This window comes from Kwoniella pini, chromosome 5 (assembly GCF_000512605.2).
Source record: "Kwoniella pini CBS 10737 chromosome 5, complete sequence".
Taxonomy (NCBI): Eukaryota; Fungi; Basidiomycota; class Tremellomycetes; order Tremellales; family Cryptococcaceae; genus Kwoniella; species Kwoniella pini.
The window spans coordinates 1,137,493-1,155,511 of record NC_091720.1 but is presented as its reverse complement, the minus strand read 5'-3'; the positions used below and the strand labels follow the sequence as shown (position 1 = coordinate 1,155,511).

General features: G+C 39.4%; 9 protein-coding genes across 9 annotated transcripts; 7 read left to right on the top strand and 2 right to left on the bottom strand.

Annotated features, from left to right (window-relative positions):
* Positions 1 to 323: 323 nt before the first annotated feature.
* Positions 324 to 4,381, top strand: I206_104207 (uncharacterized protein; the record flags this gene model as incomplete). The annotated part of the gene is made up of 6 exons (XM_019155955.1): positions 324 to 1,231; positions 1,397 to 3,121; positions 3,364 to 3,698; positions 3,752 to 3,859; positions 3,923 to 4,048; positions 4,113 to 4,381. The coding sequence occupies 6 exons, from the start codon at positions 324 to 326 to the stop codon at positions 4,379 to 4,381; spliced, it is 3,471 nt and encodes a 1,156-aa protein (XP_019010913.1).
* A 480-nt stretch (positions 4,382 to 4,861) lies between these two features.
* On the top strand, positions 4,862 to 6,505 carry I206_104206 (uncharacterized protein; the record flags this gene model as incomplete). Its single annotated transcript, XM_070202917.1, has 7 exons — positions 4,862 to 5,089; positions 5,233 to 5,312; positions 5,398 to 5,550; positions 5,632 to 5,906; positions 5,991 to 6,121; positions 6,184 to 6,322; positions 6,381 to 6,505. 7 exons carry the CDS (start codon positions 4,862 to 4,864, stop codon positions 6,503 to 6,505), a joined length of 1,131 nt encoding a protein of 376 aa, XP_070059018.1.
* Positions 6,506 to 6,677: 172 nt separating this feature from the next.
* I206_104205 (60S ribosomal protein eL30) lies at positions 6,678 to 7,548 on the bottom strand (the record flags this gene model as incomplete). The annotated part of the gene is made up of 5 exons (XM_019155957.1): positions 6,678 to 6,698; positions 6,763 to 6,877; positions 6,938 to 7,007; positions 7,275 to 7,323; positions 7,465 to 7,548. The coding sequence occupies 5 exons, from the start codon at positions 7,546 to 7,548 to the stop codon at positions 6,678 to 6,680; spliced, it is 339 nt and encodes a 112-aa protein (XP_019010915.1).
* Positions 7,549 to 8,022: 474 nt separating this feature from the next.
* I206_104204 (uncharacterized protein) lies at positions 8,023 to 8,452 on the top strand (the record flags this gene model as incomplete). Its single annotated transcript, XM_019155958.1, has 2 exons — positions 8,023 to 8,189; positions 8,326 to 8,452. 2 exons carry the CDS (start codon positions 8,023 to 8,025, stop codon positions 8,450 to 8,452), a joined length of 294 nt encoding a protein of 97 aa, XP_019010916.1.
* Positions 8,453 to 9,057: 605 nt separating this feature from the next.
* I206_104203 (uncharacterized protein) lies at positions 9,058 to 10,458 on the top strand (the record flags this gene model as incomplete). Its single annotated transcript, XM_019155959.1, has 3 exons — positions 9,058 to 9,764; positions 9,864 to 10,112; positions 10,182 to 10,458. The coding sequence occupies 3 exons, from the start codon at positions 9,058 to 9,060 to the stop codon at positions 10,456 to 10,458; spliced, it is 1,233 nt and encodes a 410-aa protein (XP_019010917.1).
* A 248-nt stretch (positions 10,459 to 10,706) lies between these two features.
* On the bottom strand, positions 10,707 to 11,942 carry I206_104202 (isopentenyl-diphosphate delta-isomerase; the record flags this gene model as incomplete). Its single annotated transcript, XM_019155960.1, has 5 exons — positions 10,707 to 10,867; positions 10,999 to 11,112; positions 11,230 to 11,367; positions 11,517 to 11,711; positions 11,783 to 11,942. The coding sequence occupies 5 exons, from the start codon at positions 11,940 to 11,942 to the stop codon at positions 10,707 to 10,709; spliced, it is 768 nt and encodes a 255-aa protein (XP_019010918.1).
* A 765-nt stretch (positions 11,943 to 12,707) lies between these two features.
* I206_104201 (uncharacterized protein) lies at positions 12,708 to 13,319 on the top strand (the record flags this gene model as incomplete). Its single annotated transcript, XM_019155961.1, has 4 exons — positions 12,708 to 12,727; positions 12,792 to 12,843; positions 12,904 to 13,108; positions 13,267 to 13,319. The coding sequence occupies 4 exons, from the start codon at positions 12,708 to 12,710 to the stop codon at positions 13,317 to 13,319; spliced, it is 330 nt and encodes a 109-aa protein (XP_019010919.1).
* Positions 13,320 to 13,906: 587 nt separating this feature from the next.
* Positions 13,907 to 15,465, top strand: I206_104200 (uncharacterized protein; the record flags this gene model as incomplete). The annotated part of the gene is made up of 6 exons (XM_019155962.1): positions 13,907 to 13,976; positions 14,061 to 14,231; positions 14,327 to 14,545; positions 14,627 to 14,657; positions 14,716 to 14,793; positions 14,856 to 15,465. The coding sequence occupies 6 exons, from the start codon at positions 13,907 to 13,909 to the stop codon at positions 15,463 to 15,465; spliced, it is 1,179 nt and encodes a 392-aa protein (XP_019010920.1).
* A 671-nt stretch (positions 15,466 to 16,136) lies between these two features.
* I206_104199 (uncharacterized protein) lies at positions 16,137 to 17,447 on the top strand (the record flags this gene model as incomplete). Its single annotated transcript, XM_019155963.1, has 7 exons — positions 16,137 to 16,363; positions 16,440 to 16,547; positions 16,627 to 16,720; positions 16,801 to 16,891; positions 16,968 to 17,086; positions 17,165 to 17,283; positions 17,372 to 17,447. 7 exons carry the CDS (start codon positions 16,137 to 16,139, stop codon positions 17,445 to 17,447), a joined length of 834 nt encoding a protein of 277 aa, XP_019010921.1.
* Between the last annotated feature and the right edge of the window lie 572 nt (positions 17,448 to 18,019).

The window sequence follows — 18,019 nt, the reverse complement described above, 5'->3', positions numbered from 1 at the left end:
ATCATTGCACAAGAAGGGGATCAAGGGATACTGGAGTTAGGATAAAGACGGTAACATAGACCAGAAGTAAATATTTAGGATCAAGTTACGCTGGATGGGAAAAGTCAAAGCTGTTCGAAAGTAGAGGAAGCATCTTGAACTTAGAGTAAGCATATTGATCATAAAACTCAGTAATCATCAAATTACAATTCCTTGGCTCATCTCCACACTATCGCATTCGTCAACTGACCATCTGCCATCGCATAGCCTTTTCTTTATCAGTTGGACTTTTATCCGCAAGTCTTGGCAGCGTTATCTTAGACTCTGCAGCAGCCGCAGCCAGGATGGCAGATCAATCACCACCCTCATTCGACGCTATCTTTTCCTCACAACAACCTCCTAGACGATCATCTACTTCATCGTCATTCAACGCTTACGCTTTCCAAACTCAACCACCTTACTCTCAATTAGACCAACACCAACAACAACAACATATCACATCTGGAACTAATGGTGGATATGTCGAGGAACCTCAAAGCTTGAATAATAAAAGCAGTAATGCGTCCATGAATGGAGTTGATCAACGGGGAACAGGATCGTCATCATCGTCCATATCCGATGTCATGAGTAGAACGTTTAACGTCACTCGAAGTCGACGCCAATCATCTTTAAGGAAAGAATCGTTACCTTTCAACCCCGAAGCTGATAGTACACTAATTGCTACTGCACCTAAACAAGGTATAAATCCACCGACACAAGGTTATACCTCGCCATCTATAGGAGATATCATGTTTGGTGGAGCAGGGCAACGTACACAGCAAACGCACAACAATCAACAGTTTCAACATCAGCAACAATGGCCGAATGTCTCAGGTGGGGGCATCCTGCAGCAGCAACAGCAACAACCACCCTTACAACACTCGTACCTACCGCAACAGCAACAGCACAGTCCTTTCGCTTCTCCCATACCCACATCTTCGTCGGCGGGCTTGGATTACATGACGCCTGGATCAGCGAACTCGCTTAACGACCAATCAGTCTATGACCAATATTCACCTTATACAAATACTGCCCTCATTCCAAACAACCAGAACGCTAGCAATGCATGGAGCCAAGACTTTGTAGGACAGGTCGAGGCTTCGCAAGGATATGCTGGCAACTATATGGGTGAACTAAATAGTCAAGGAGATGGAATTAATGAGATGATGGATCTAAACGAGCAGGACGCTCTTAACAATGAGCTACAGCGAATGTGAGTGCATCATAGCCGGCTTGATCGGTGTCTGCGCGATGTTTGTATTCGCAAAATGGGATGTGGAATTCTTGGGCAGAAGCTTGTACAAATTTCGACTTTGACGCTGGTCGTGTTAATTTTGCGCAAGTCGAGACTATGGGCTGATCTAACTTACACCTACAGTATCTCTAACGCCTCACATCACAGCTCCGCGCAACAGTCCAGAGAACACTCTCCGTTTGCTCAGCACACCCATACCCCTGATCCTAACTCCACCCAGTCATACCAAAATCAACAGTCTGATATGCAATCCGGACATTCAAGACATGGCTCCTTCTCCAACTCCCGATCACCCAGTCCTTTCGCTCAATCACAGCAATACGATATAGGCGATCTTATATCTCCACCAGTGACAGGACAATTCCCTGTAACGACTACAACTTCGCAAGCGAATTCCCCATTCTTCAACAAGCCTCAGTCTCCACCGGCCTTAATCATACCTGGTCAAAACTCCCCTTCGCCTGTCTTACCACCGATAGTGACGACAGTAGTTGGCGGGCCTAGCGGAAGCAATCGTAGAGGTGCTAGTGTACCACGACAGGGTGATTTAGGTGGCTCAGTGATGGGAGGATTATTACCCCCTGCGAATCCCGCTTTAGAGGGTCTCACGGGGATGGCGGGAATCAGTCCGATAGCGCCAAACGCCGATGGCCCAATGATCTATATACAACCTAGTACACCGATTAGCGGTCTGAGGGACGGAAGAGGATTATTCGACGCTGCACTGAGGCGTGCTGGTCAATTAGCTCAAAACGGTCAACAAGGTCAAGGTGATCAACAACAAGGCTTCAGTGTACTTTCGCCTCAATCGCATTCACTTGCGCAACATGGATCATCTGACCAGATTGGTCAACAGAGTCAAGCAAATATCGACAATAATGGAATTGACTTCGCTGCAACTATGGCGTTCCAAGCTTCTCAAGGCTGGCCACTGCAACAAGGGCACTTAGGCGCAGGTGCATCCACTAGACCAAGGGCAAAATCAGATTCCTTTATTCCCTCACCTACGGCGGATTCGTTCGATCGACAAGCATTGCTGAACCTTCTTGTGGGCAACAATAACGGTAACCACGGAATGACTGAAGATGTTATCCAGGATAACAGTATACCAGATCAATGGATGAATACAGTTAACGCATGGAGGACGGGAATAGACGAGAATGATCCGAATGCTACCTCGACCGGTCCGACCTTAGATCCCAGACTATTACCTGGTCAAGAAAATCAACCACAGCACGATGCTCTACAGCAATTACTATTGGCTCAACAGCAAAATCAATCAATCGATTCCAGCCAACAACATCAATTGAGCCAGCTACAAGCTCAACGAAATAAATTACCTCCGTTGAACACCAGTACTGCGTCACCAGGCCAAAGTCAAAATGGCGGTAACGGAGGGGGTTTTCTCAAATACGAGCCAGGTGAATTTTCACCTACGTCAATGGCATTCTATCAATCAATCGGATTATATCCCCACTCTGCTTCCGAATTACCTGGGACGACCTCTGCTCCATTTTACACCACCACATTCGGACAAATGTCAGATTCGACAAACTTCCAAAATACCGCTGCTCCCAGTACATCTTTCCTTGCACCCGTACAACAAGCTGTATCGAGTGGCCGACGACGATCTCTTGGTGGAGAATCTTCCAATCATCCAGCGGCGGGTGCAGGAACGCCTGGTTACGGAGTCGAATTCACCCCTGCAAATAACAACTCGCCATTCGGTACGTTACGTCCTGGGGTAGTCAGGGGAATAAGCGGTGGTGGAGGTCACAAGAGAGCAGCGAAATCTGAAGATTTTGGACGAGTCGGGACGGGCTGGGGAGTTGGTGCTGGAGGATCTACGTAAGTCTAAGTTTCAAGCTTATCTTGTACCTGATTCCGGTCATTTGGTACGACGATCGATGATTGCCGTTTTGACTGTGCCTTATGGGTTTCATGCGATTGCTCTAGGCGATGTTTGTGTGTGTGTTCGTGTAGGAGAGGTGAAAGGATAGGTGGTGACCCAAGCTGTGCACTGTTATCGCGTCGAAAAGCTGTGCTAAATTCTTATGCTAATCATCCTTTGTTGTTCTTATTGTATATAGAGCCGACTTCTTACAAAGTATAACAGCGAACGACGGATCGCTCTTACCTCCCATGAACAGAGGACGATCAATGTCACACTCTAGAACCTCCTCAGCATCGTCTTACAGATCTGCTTCGCCTGCACTGTCGATATCTTCCCAAGGATCGACCTGGTCCAATATGGAGAATAGAATGGACTTACCTGAAGGTCTCTCAATACCTTCATCAACGACGATCAATGCTACAACAAAGACCGGTGGAAGAAAACGAGTCGCGAAACAGAAAGTCACCAGTGTAGCTACCGAAGTCGCTTCGACCAGTCGGCGAACCAACAGTGGAGTCTTCAGATGTCCAGGTGAGCACCACTGCATTTGATGAGGCACGATGCTAACTTGATAACCCGTATAGTTCCCGGATGTGGAAGCACCTTTACTAGACATTTCAACCTTAAAGGTCACTTACGTTCGCACAATGACGAGCGTCCGTATAAATGTCTGTATGACGGCTGTCCGAAAGGTACGTCAGGCTCCATACGGTGGGTAAAAAGTGACTCAGCTAATCTTCGCTTCGCACGGTTAGCCGTTGTCGGATTTGCTCGTCAACACGATTGTAAAAGACATATGCTATTACACGAAGGATTGAGACCTTTTGAATGTGAAGGATGCGGAAAGAAATTTGCTCGATTAGATGCGTTAACTCGACATCGTGAGTTTGCAATGGAATGTGACTATACCTAAGATCGCGACTAACAATTACATGCGATGCTCAGATAAATCCGAGCAAGGTCAAGAATGCGCTATCACCCATCCTTTACCTGTAAACCCCGATGGAACACCAATGTCAGAATCACAATACAAGATTTATAAAGGAGTTAAAGCTCCTCAACCTATTAATACTTCTCCAAGTGCTACTAATAAAGGTAGACGAAGAAGTAGTGGAGTAAAATCTGAATTCTTAAGTGGAGATGACAGATCAGGAGGAGAAAGTGACATTGGTGGAGGAGTTAGTGGGATGGACGATTACGATAGGTATGATTAAGCCTGTATTTATACTACAAGTATAGAGTCAAGTCAAAGCGCATATCAAAAACAATTTTCGTGCTTTTGATATGGACTATTGATTATATTGTAAAGTATAGTGTATAGTAGATACTCTGATATTGTTATTATAGATTTACGGTCTCTTAATACTTTGTGCATATAATAGCATGATATTACAACCCGCAATTGATTATGCCAAGCATAAATATGTATAACATGTATTCAGTGGAAGCACATGTAGACCTTTCAATATTGGTAAAGTGAGACATAATAGTAAATGAGAGAAAATGACCTCCACTCAACTTGTCCACTTTCAACTTTTTTCATGATATTAATGATACTTATTCTGATTTTCAAAATCAATTCAATAAATCCTGCAAAGAATCTAATTCAAAGGCATTCCCAAGTTCTCGTATAATTCAGATATATACATTCATATATACTTCAAAGAAAATCTTGATTTGACTGGTTTGTTCAAATGGATCCACTCGATAAATTACGAAGACAATATTTTTCACTATATCCTATTTATCTAATAAATTTACCTGAACCTGAAATATTAGTAAATGTAAATAATCAAAATTATTTAATTGATAAGTTATTGGGGAATAAAATACAACCTGAAGATGAATATAGAAAGAAATTTTGGAGAAAAGTATTGGATTTTATGGAAATAGGTTTAAAGAAATTAAAGAATGATGATTTAGTGAGTTGATCCAAAAAAACAACCAAAAAAGGTCTTTTCAATATTATATAATTAAATATATCAAGTGTCTAATATAATAAAAATTGTGACTTGTTATTTCCGAGTGTATAAGGTTATTAATTGATAATGATTTGAGAAAATAGGAAATCAATGAAACGTTTTATGATGTTTTAATTGAATTAATGGTTTCTGATTCGAATAATCAAGCTGGACCTTCAATAGCGTAAGTTACTTTTCGAATTAATTTAATCAAATAAACCTCCAAAAAAAAAAGAGCTTGAGAATTGATCTTTAAAAGTAAATCATAGCCCTAAAACATCTTTTCGAACTTTTATATATGATATTCCACCAAATTATCTTTTATCTTCAATTTCAATTTCAAATGAGCAATTAAATCGGGAAATAATATTACTTGAAGAACAAATTGCCATTCAAGGAGGTACAACAGGTTTAAGAACATGGTTCGTCTATATTTCATTCAACATACATAGATCCCAATTAGTGTATATGATTGTTTATATAATCGAGTGTCATATATATAGGACAGCTGCAATTCATCTTGCTCATCATATACTACATAATCCTGGATTTATATTCCCTCAATATAATTCAAATTCAAAGACAAAAGGAAAAGGTATAATAGAACTAGGAGCAGGAACTGGATTTTTATCGATATTATTAGCTCAATTAAATTTTGATGTAGTTTCAACTGATTTAGGAAAAGATCAAGAAGAAGATCAATTTGGATTTGACAAAACTTATCAAGAAGGCGAATCACAAACTCCTTTAGCAAGGTTGAAGTATAATGTATCATTGAGTGAGTTTTACCCAATTTTTAATTCAGCCAGATATCTACAATATTCGCAGATGAAAATCTTAACGCTAAAGCTGGATTTTTCAGATTTGTCAACGTCTAGGAGCATTAGCGTTAAATCTCTCGATTGGACAGACGCTTCAATACCATTGGAGGTTAGACCTAATATATGGAAACAATTGAATGAAGAAAAAAGGACAATAATAGCTGCTGATGTGGTATGTCTCATTCAGACATTCCTGAATAATACAAAGACCACAACGCTGATTCCTTTTGCTAGATATACGATCCAGATCTCGTACAGCCTTTAATCAATGCAATTAGCGTTTTAATTGGTAGAAAGGATGATGATGTACAAGCTATCATTTCAGCTACAATACGGAATTGTCAAACTTTCAATCTATTCTTAGACACATGTGGTCAGTCATTTCTTTCCTGATTTAGCTAACAGGATGTAAACCTGATAATGATCTTCAGAGCAATGTCGTCTACGGGTCGATATTATTGATTTACCACGTATGGATGAAGAAAATCCGACATTTTGGGATTCAGCTCTTGATAGAGGCACTGAAGTAAAGATCATGAGAATAACTCGGAGGTAATGTTTAATGAAACTATGCAGTCAGATTCCCAACAACAACAACTCCATTTAATGGAATGTCTTTATGCTTTCATCTCCATGTTATCTGCTTTTTGTGCTTGCGATGCAGGACCCAAGGGGAAAATGGTACCCGTATAAATACAATGCATGAGCTAAAAATACCTGCATCACGTTTAAGCGGTCTCAACTTGGAGCTGAAATAACGGACATCGAGTTAGCCGTTGTTTACAAAAAAGGTTCGACTTCTGAACAACTCACAAGGTCAGAGTCCCCAGCGTCTTGGATGGACATCACACCGACTCTGTACATTTTACCGGCGGCGGTACCGAGGTCAACGTTAGAACCATCGTAGTGGTGGACGTTGGTCTTGGACCTGTTATATCCCCTTAGAATCAGCACGTTTGACTCAAAGTGAGGACGGTTTGGTACTTACAACATAGCGTAGTACTCAAGTTCGGATTTTCTGATGGGAGGACAGTTCTTGGAGATCAAGATGAGCTTGGCTATTTATGGTGTGATTTTAATTTTGTGATTATTGTCGATGTCCATCCAAGAACGCATCATGGGATGGTCAGTAGGATATCGTAAGTAATAGATGAAAGAGTATTCATTATTTGTCGATTTTGGTTGATTAAATGAATAGGGAAAAGCATAGAATAGATAACGAAACAGTCAGCAAGGAGAACCTTCTCAGCCTTACGGCTCCAGCCTCCATAAAAACAAAGGAAATGGTCCGTAGATCATCCCTTGGGAGTTTTTATTGTACTCACATTTTCCGGATCTCAATTGCTTAAGAGCTTGCTTGTAACCGAGAGTGAACTAATATCAATCATACCAATCAGCGACTTGTTTCCTTTTCACATTTTCTTCAAATCCATCCCCATTCATCTACCCCATCATAATCTATTCCACTGTATTTCATCCATTCAAACCAAACGTCCAATGAAACACCAAACACACCTTTCCGGACTTGACAACAAGTTGTAATCTAGTGTTGATAGATTCGGAAGCTTTGGCGGATTTGGATTTCTTGACGGGGGCCATTTTTGCTGCTCTTTTGACGGGTAAAACAGAAGTCAAGCTTTTTGTATTTTTTGAGGGTTGAAGAGAAAGGAAAAGAGATGTTTAATGAATTTGATTAGAAGTATTATTCCAATAATGCTGGTAGTGAGCACGAGGGTGAGGGTGTTGAAAATTGAAAATTAGGTGGCAGTTTCGCTTTTTCGGCGTTATCGCTACGGTGTTTTCGTTAATGTGGCATGATGGCTCGCCTCGACGGAAGCAATTTCATCGAAGTGATTATTGTTGAGATTTCGGATGAAGAGTCATGCATAGGATATTTGTTATTGCCGCCAATTATACTCTCAAAGTTGTATAAATTCATATCAAGGTAGACGTCACTCGATCATACTCGACAGAAACACGCATTCTTTTAATTGCGATCGCCCAAAACGAATATTAAGATCCGACCTATATCGAATAATTCACTTGTCAAACCAATTTATCGCCCTCATCATCATGGCTTCGGCAACAGTAATCGGACTCAGTCTCCTAGGAGCAGGATTAGCAGGTCGAGTAGGATATCAAATGTTTAGAGCATCAGCAAGTGGTGCGGATAAATTCTTGAAAGGTGGATTTAAAGGAAAGATGGATAAAGCAGAAGCATTACAGGTATTAGGCTTGAAGTGAGTGCAATACCTTGACATTTAGCCGAGTATGGTATTCCTAGATGCCTCTGAGAGGTACCGCGAGATCTGTTCGACCTACCATACTGAGAATTGAAGCTATTCATCTGGCTGACATGCTTCGTACTTGATTCAGAGACCCAATAACGTCGAATAAACTGAAGGATGCTCATAGACGTCTGATGTTGGCCAATCATCCTGATAGGGGTGGGTCACCTTATTTGGCTGGTAAAGTGAACGAAGCAAAGGGATTATTAGAGTAAGTACATCGCCCTCATCCGATTCGGATTCCACTGATGAAGTCAAAATACTGATTGAATATGTCTTGCCCAACTTTTAAACGCATTTTTCCTTGTTGTTCCGAATACCCTTCAACCTCTCTTCGTATGATTAACCATCACTATCTATCCTTGTATGGCAATTCAAACTTACAGCAAAGAAGTCAGGCGATAGGTCCTTGTGGCTGACCGAGCGGGGATGAGATGTATCTTGGAAGCTGTCGAAGGAAGAGCGGTCGTCGAGACATGAAATGACGACCAGATATATTTATTGTACAATTAATAGGTTCCCTATAATCATCATAATGGCATTAAAAGTACGAATATTATCATATAAGCATGCACTTTTCATATTTTGGGCCTCTGTGTTTTCTTAGCATGTCTTTGCGGATTTCTCTCAGAGCCGTCATTTCCGTAAACCATTTCTTTGACCTCCACTTTTCGAGTTCACTGAGATGCGGATTTGTGAACATTTTTCGTCATGTATATCTAATCTTCCTTCATCTGTGAACTACTCTACTGTATTCAATCCTATTTTCTACCGCCGAACCTCTATCTTCGACTTCGTCCACGACTAAAGCTTCTTGAATATGCCATCGGTTGACTTTGACGCGACCGACGAACAGCTCTATGCAGAACTTCCTGAACCACTTACTTTACCACCTTCAGAATTATTATCACATTATGAACCTAATATTTTAGCACCTTTAGTAAGATGTTCAAAATTACCTTTTAGACATTTAGTTTCATTATATGAAACTCAAATTACACATACACCTATGATATTAGCTGAAGAATTTTCAAGAGCACAAATAGCTAGAATATCAGATTTTTCAACAAGTTCTTGTGAAAGAGGTTTATATTGGATGAATCCTTCATTAAATTCAAATTCAAATAAAAAAGTAAAACAAGTTATTAGATTAAATCATCCTGAAGATGATAGAAAGAATGATACTAATGATTTAATTACATATTATAAAGGAAATTATCAAAATAGAATACCTTCAACACCAATTAAACCTAATAAAAATTCAGAATTAATTAGAGGAAATTTAATTGCACAATTTGCTTCACCAAATTCAAAATCTTTAATTGATGCTTGTGAATTAATTTCACCTTTTGTTGATGGAATTGATTTAAATTGTGGATGTCCACAACGTTGGGCATATAATGAAGGTATTGGATGTGCTTTATTAAGAAAACCTGAATTAGTTAGAGAAATGATTAGATCAGTTAGAGATAGAATGGGTTGGGGTTGGAGTGTTTCAATTAAAATTAGAATTGATCCTGATCAAAAGTAAGTATCATTTTCATCTAGATTTAAATTGTATTCAAAACTTGAATCCTGGAGAGCTAATTAAACCTTCAACTTTGATTTACTATTTTTCCTTTTTAGGCAAACTGAAACTTTGATTCGAAATGCTCTTCAAGCTGGTATATCATATCTTTCTATTCATGGTAGAACAAGACATCAACCTTCAACTGATCCAGTTAATTTAGAAGGTATTAAATTTGCTGTAGAAACTGTTAATGGTCAAGTTCCATGTACAGGTAATGGAGATATATGGACTTATGAAGATGTAATAAATATGAGAGAAAAAACAGGTGTTACAGGAGTAATGGCTGCAAGAGGTTTATTAGCAAAGTAAGCTTTTTAAAATTATTTGATGACAAAAAATTGTTAATTCTTTCTTCTTTTTTCGTTATTTAATAGTCCCGCTTTATTTTCAAATTATTCTTCAACTCCTTCTCATGTAGTTTCACAATTTATTTCACTTTCAACTTCTTATGGACTTATTTTTCCTTTATTTCATAGACATTTAGCATATATGTTAGAAAATAATTTTACAAAAAATGAAAAAGTTTGGTTTAATTGTTTAAGTAGTAGTTCTGCTGCAATAGATTGGTTAGAAAATAGAGGATTAGATTGGAGAAGTGGAAAAGGTGGAATGTGGGATGGTAGACGAAGTAGAGGTGTTTTGACTATTTAAAAAAAAGCACACAAGTATCATTCTTATCGAAATTGGAAGCAAATGGGATTTTTTTTGTATATAAGCCTCGAATATATTTTTGTTGTTGTAGCCTAGTACGATAAAATGCAGATGATTGACTTTGATGTGAACATGATGTAAAATGCATGAATTAATCGTATATAATGTTAAGTTGCTGAATTACATATATATATATATATATTAGAAGAAATGTCCAAAACCCAAATAAAACCTATAACCCAATCTATTTAAATCATTTTAATCAATTCTCCAACTTTAGGACCATTAGCTAACACTCTTGCATTAACCTTCCCTGTTCCCTCTACTTTTGACTTGACAAGCATTTCGTCCCACCAAGGATATAAGAGATCTCGAGCGATAAGCTTGAACCAAGGTGTGAATGAGTTATCTAGAAAAGGCGATAGGTCACGCGTTCAGCAAGCTTCATCATCGTGATAAGATTTCGTAGTTCCAATTTTGCAATACCGGATTGAAGGATTACAACTCTTGGGACGGAAATATTGATGAGATCGAGCTTACCTGAGTCTGAAAACATAGCTTCTAACTCATCCTTAGAAACGTACTTAGCATCGCTAACTTCGTTAGGATTTAAGTCTAGATCCACATCCAAAGTTGAGAAAAGTATGTAATCGACTAATACAGCAATTGGAAAAGTCAGCACAAATTGGTCCTATGCGACGATTTCATGAAGCGACAGCAGTAAAATGACCATATGTAGGCGCTATGCTGAAAATAGGTAGTAAAACTCACTCTCGTGTTCACCCCATAGACCATCACTTGGGGCTAAGTAGTGAATTTTAGTGAGGTAAATGAAATCTTCGTCTTTCAGCTGCGATGACGGTATACCAAGTTCTTGTGGTAATTTTCGAATTGCTGCTGATTTGACACCTATAGAGATGGATTATTCGTCAATAAAACGTCACACGATACACCAATAATCTGGTCATTTCTCTGTCCGTTTATGATTCTTCCTCCGTTCCATGTCCTTCGAAGCGCATCCCACAGCTCCATAGCTCATGACAAACAAAGACACTCACCTGCTTGATTCTCTTCTACCAATTCCGATTTGATACTCAAAGGATGCGAACAACAAGTATTCGTCCACATACTTGGAAAAGTGATTTTCTCATCTGCACGCTTTTGTAAGAGTAGTCTACCATCTGAAGGTCTGAAAAGGAATACTGAGAATGCTCGATGAAGTAAACCTGTATTTATATTTGCCATCAAATGGCCTAAATCGATAAATATTTGCGAATCAGTGCATGATTCACGATATTTGTCAGTGACGAAGACCAAAACTCACATGTTTTCTTACTTTCTTCACCATATACTTTGTCCTCCGGAGTTACAAGTATACATCGTTCTTCCATCAATTTAACTTGTTCTTCATCATACGCGTCTAAACTTATCGTGGTAGTTGTAGGTAAAGAAGGAGGTATAGTTTCAGTTAATACTGTTGTCATTGTGTTGATTATAGGTATATGGGTAAAGAGCGTGAATAAGAATCTATATTTTATAAAGAGTATGTTGACGCAAAGATCAACGAAATGCGAGATGACTTTTTACAATAACATCGTTCGACAGGGGACAAAAAACGCGAACTAAATAAAGATAAAGAAATAATAATAGCGCATAGGCCCGCCTTCAACGGTCAAAAGTATTATGTAATCATCTTCTGCTCAGTTTCAATCAAGCGCCGCACCTGATTCTAATCTCTTGGTTGTGCCTTGCATCTCATCACTTCCCAGACTTACAGGTCAGATGACAAGAAGAGAGTTCAGAGTAAGCGACTACGAATAGCTGGCAAGGCATGGATCCTTCAAAAATGAAAACAACTACGTACGAAACTTTCCGATTCATGTATTTTTCTCACCCATTCAAAAGGATTGCAGCCTAGGATCTTATCAGTCGTTGGACAACGCTGAGATTCACATGTTGTGGAATTTCTAGAATCTTCATAGTTAAGCAAGGCACTAACCAAGTATTGGTTCTCTTGTTCTTCCCTTGTAATGAGAATGAGGCAATATGAGGTCACCAGCTAGTCTCCTTTCTGAGTCTGTCATGTAGATTATACGCAAATCAGATCTTCCCATCAACTCCATTCTCCCGAACATCCCTCTGATGTATATAAATATACCTGCTCCACTGTATTTGATTCTTATTGCCATCCCCACGCCTACAACATACTAATTAGTCAGGACTAAACTGAACCAACAGTATACTCAACGATGTCATCACCAATTAACGAGTGAGTTAGAATAATACAGATTGACTCGCCTTTCCACAGTGATAATGCTGAGATTGTTGAATAGTACTTCAATGCTTCCAACTGGAGCACAAGGTGGTCAACCAGGTGTCCAAAATGTACGGTTCGTTTTATCTAACATTACAGGGTAGTGGACTGATTCCACTACGCATGGGTAGACCTCAACAAGTTCAACTGGACGAAAAGATGACATTCACGCTATCGGAGGTAATATGTCAGGTCATAGTGGTGTACCTGTAGAAAGTGGATATGAACATCATCATAATCCATTCAAACATCCTCATGATTCATGTGAAGCTGAACCTGGCTTGATCGAATCAACTGATCTTGCTCCATTGAACCATGAAGTCGTAGCTGATGATCGTGGGTGTCTTTTTTGTCTTTCCCTTTGTATAGCCCTTCATCAATATCTTGATAACGCCAAGACGGTATTGCCACAATATCTATAATTCAATTCGCTTCCCCTCCTTCTCAATTTCAGGTATAAGATGATAGCTAATGCTGCTGAATCCTGCCATCAGATCCCTCAAAGGGTCAACAAACACAGACCTCAAGAGCTAGCAAGAATATGTAAAGACTGAGATGCTCGTCATCTCGCAATATGAACGAGTCCCATTGATTATGATCGAAACCGCGAAGAAACGAATGAGAAACAGTTAGCAAAAATGTCAATAAAATAAATTGTACAATTCTAGCGTTGTGATGAATGCATGTTATTGAATGATCTTGTGCTTGTATCCACTACATATACAAGATGCACTTCCTTTGTTTCTGAGCATCTGCAAGAGGTAAAGTTGCGAAATATAAAAGGTCATATAAGTGAATCGTGAATGGGGTGTCAGGGTTTGAACCGAATAACCGGGTTGGAAACGGATCAATCGAAATGACATCAACCTAACATTCAACCTGTACCATCTGATCAGCATACATATTCTACATTAATTTATTAATTCAATTCAAATTTAATTCAATCTGTGTATCAAACAGTGTTATAAATTACTCAGCCGGTCAGTGTACACAGCAGATTCAGCCCATGTGTGCATATATACTTAGGTGCATACGAAATTTGACTAAATCAAAAACAATACATCTTTCGATAGAAACAAGTTCAATCTGCAAATAAATTATTATACCGCTCAACAGCCTTCTTCTTCCAGCAACATGAAGTCGCTACTTCTGGCTCTGGCGGCGGCATCAGTACTGCCCACAGCTCTATCGTGGGGAGCGGCAGGTAAGCCAATCAACTTGTCATTTCGAAAAGACCATGGAATCACTGTGCGAGGATTGAGGCTGACTCATTCGGTAATATCAATAGGTCACGAAATGGTAGCTACTATTGCTCAAATCCACTTACACCCTTATACCAAACAAAAATTATGTGATATTTTACCTGCAGAAGCAAATTGTCATTTAGCTCCTATAGCTGCTTGGGCAGATACAGTTAGGAATAGATATAGGAATACAGCTCCTATGCATTATATAAATGGTAAGTAACTGATTTTCGAATCAACGAAAAATTCTTCACAAATCTCGCAATTGTTACTCTCTCTGGCTACATACGATGCTAATCATGAAGTATAGGTATTGATGATCATCCTCCTGATAAATGTGAATTCGGACAACATGGATGGGTAAATGAAGATGTAAATGTAATTACTGCTATACAAAATTTCACTCGAACAATTATGGATGGTAAATCTGCTCAAGATATAGATATACCTTTAAGGTTTTTGGTTCATTTCCTTGGTGATATACATCAACCATTACATTTGACTGGAAGAGATAAAGGTGGAAATGGAGGTGAGTTTCGTGGTATATCCTCCTTGGATATTTGCATGTCAACTCGACTTGAATCAATCGCTCATCTGATTCTGTATATAGCTATGTTTCTATTCGAAGGACGACACCGAAAGTGAGATTCGTAGATTTCATGAATTCATTTTCAAGGCTGACATGGTGGCTTACTATAGCCTACACTCGGTTTGGGATGGCGGTATCATCACTAAAAATATTAGAGAATTAGGTAATTATACTACGCCATTGCCATCGTAAGTCCAGGTTTTTCCTTCCACTATAACAACATCTTACTTATTTCGTGATGGTGGGGTAGTAAGCAAATCGAATCAAATCTCCTTGGTGCAATTTTCGATCCATACGTAAGATGGATCGTATGGGAAGGAATTAGAGAGTGGTGGAGAGAAGACTTAGAATCATGGTTAGAATGTCCTATTGAAGGAGATCCATTCCCTCATTCATCCCATACAGATATTCCAGCATCTACACCAGCAATTTTGAAAGAATACTTTAGAACAGCTTCTTCATTGGTATTATCAATTTTACCAGGTTCATTATCAGCTTTTACAGAATTAGCTTATCCTATTCCTACTAAAGAAACAGAGGGATTTGAAGATCAAGCTATAGCTTTACATCCTAATCATATTCATCCAAAAGGAGGAAATATGACTTTCCCTTCTTGTCCTTTCACTTGGTCAAAACCTATTCATGCGTTAAATTGTGAAATTGCTTGGCCAAAAGAATATAAAGATAATTCTTCTCCTCTTATCGAATTGGATACTGATATTTATTTGGGAGAAATTGGTAGACAAAAAACAGTAGAGAAGCTTATAGCTATGGCTGGATTGAGATTGGCCAAGATCTTGAATGAGGCGTTCGCCGAAGAGGGCCAATTAGTTGGTAATGGCTTGTACTTTGATTACTAGACGGTTCGGTGGTGAAGTGACGAAATTGACAAGCGTACAAACACCTAACTTCTCGAAGGATTATCATTCTGCACCATTGAATATTGTGTTACCGTCTCATGATCTTGTGCCCTCAGTAAGAAACCACCCATGCATACAGCTTAACATTGTGGCATGCAGCAGCATGATCGCTCTTAAACTGGGAAGGGGGTGGATAGGATACTTTACGTAATAGCCGGTCAATCAGTGAATTTACCGGTGAATGACCGCTTGACAACTGAGTTCATGTTCTGCTCAACTCGTTTTCAGACATGATGTCCACTCGATATTGTTGAGATACTTACACCTTGACTTTCTTGTCCCACGTAGACGAACTCAAGATCGAGACTAACGACACTGTCTATTCTGTACACTCAAATCTGCTTTAGATCGCATTGGTCCACCTACTGCAACTTGACATCAAATCAAAAAGGATTGTGCTTTTGAGTTTGAATCACTTAACAGGAAGTTTTTTACTTATCACGTTTCAGTAAAACGTTTAATCTTGATCTACTCAAAATTCAGGTACTTCCACATCAATCATTAGACGAATCAATCCAAGTACTTCTTCGAGGCGAGCCCATTCCTCTCTTCCCTTCTTACCTCCTTCCCCACCTTCTTTTGAAGCTATAGAGGTAGAAGTGGATATAGAAATGGATATAAATGGGACTTCATCTGCGGCTACATCATCTAGAAATACACTTGATTCAACCGTATATCCTTCTAAAGAATATGCAAGAGGATTTGATGGTCCTACAAAGCATTTAGGTGAATCAGGAGGAAGGGTGATGACAATGGAAGATGATTACGCAAAGAGCGGAATGAGCAATGGATTAGGATCTGGACCTGGTCCTATGGGAGGAGGTAATAACGAATGGAGGTAAGTCAACTCCGGCTTTAGAGGTGAACAATTGAAGGGCTAAAGGAATAGGCTAATTTGGGGATGATTAATGTAGATATGAAATGCGTAGAGAAGCTCAACAGATCATACCTGGATTATACCTTGGTCCGTTCCAATCCTCAACGAATCTTACCAAAATGAAAATGATGGGTATAACGCATGTGTAAGTGCAATATCATTGGTATCATTTCAAATTTGAATGAAATTCATAGACTGATAGAATACATGCAAATAACATTCAGGCTGTGTATACGAGATAAAAAGGAATCAAGCTTGATATATCCTCGTTTCCCTACTGAATTCAGGTATATGACTTTGGATATTAGCGATAATTCTGTGAGCGAGGCTTGTTATTTGATTGCATTTGTCCATTTGTCTGAATTCACGATGCTGAGCATACTATTATTTGCATGTAGGACCAAAATCTCATATCAATCTTCCCTAGATGTGTAGACTTTATAGAAGAAGCTATGACGATGAATGGTGTTGTACTAGCACATTGTAACGGTAAGCTCTGTCCCCGTGTCTGTGGGAAGGCTCTGAATATCTGCTGAAGAGAAGCAATTGAATAAATTGTTGATAGGCGGTATTGCCCTTTCCCCCGCAATCGTGGTTGGCTATCTCATGTGGAAATTCAGCTGGACTGCAGATCATGCTTTGGCGTATGTACAGAGTAAGAGATATTGCGTCAGTACAATGAGCGTGAGTTAGAAGTTATGGTTTCCTTCATTAAAATCGTATTGAGGAAAGGGATATTAGACCAACTTGAATATTACTTAGTTCTTAAATCAATTCAAAGAGTACGAGCCTATACAGATGGCGCAAAAGATGGTACAGCAAGTTGGATTTGGGGCTAGGCAGGGTAATGGACGTAAGAGGCAAGTGGAGGAAGAAGAAGAGTATGTTCAATCATCATGATTAGCCTTGATTCGGCGAAATCTCCTCAATGATTTGCAAGCTGATTGAAGTGATTTGATTTCCGCTCAGTGATGAACAAGAAGAAGATGACAGACGGAGAAAACAACCGATGAGAGAATCGATATCTGATGTGATGATGGATTGAGCTTTTGACATTTTGGAGAAACCCAACTATAGCTGAAAATTGATAAGCTCAATTTTAGAACCTCTTACGGCTTGTCATTGTGGAAGAAGAAAAAGACGAGGAATTCTGTATATATTTTGGGCTTTTGAGACTACTCATCCCGCAACTGATCATCCCACAGTGGCGGGATGACTGTAATTATGACCATGTGATGAATATGTATGAACATGTTTGGACGATCATATAGCGATGCACTTCGCGAGTGAGTCACCACTTGCGCTTATGTCAACTCACATATTTGTTCCTCAATCATACGGTCTTAGCTGTCCGCTCTGCTTGGGGTAAGATATAAGAAATACGAGTGCTTGTCACTCACACAAGATACGCCGTGTCTCATCTTTACAAGCCCACAGAGATTTGATTAGATAGCAAATCCAGTAAATCACCAGTACAATTGCTTTAGGAATAATGGAACTTGATTATTAGGCTAAGTGGGATCGAAAACGTGCATCACAACAAGAGCTTCCGTGGAATACATACCTCCTTCCGTCAAATTCACTCTGGACATGTTGACTCCGAAACTTACACAGGCG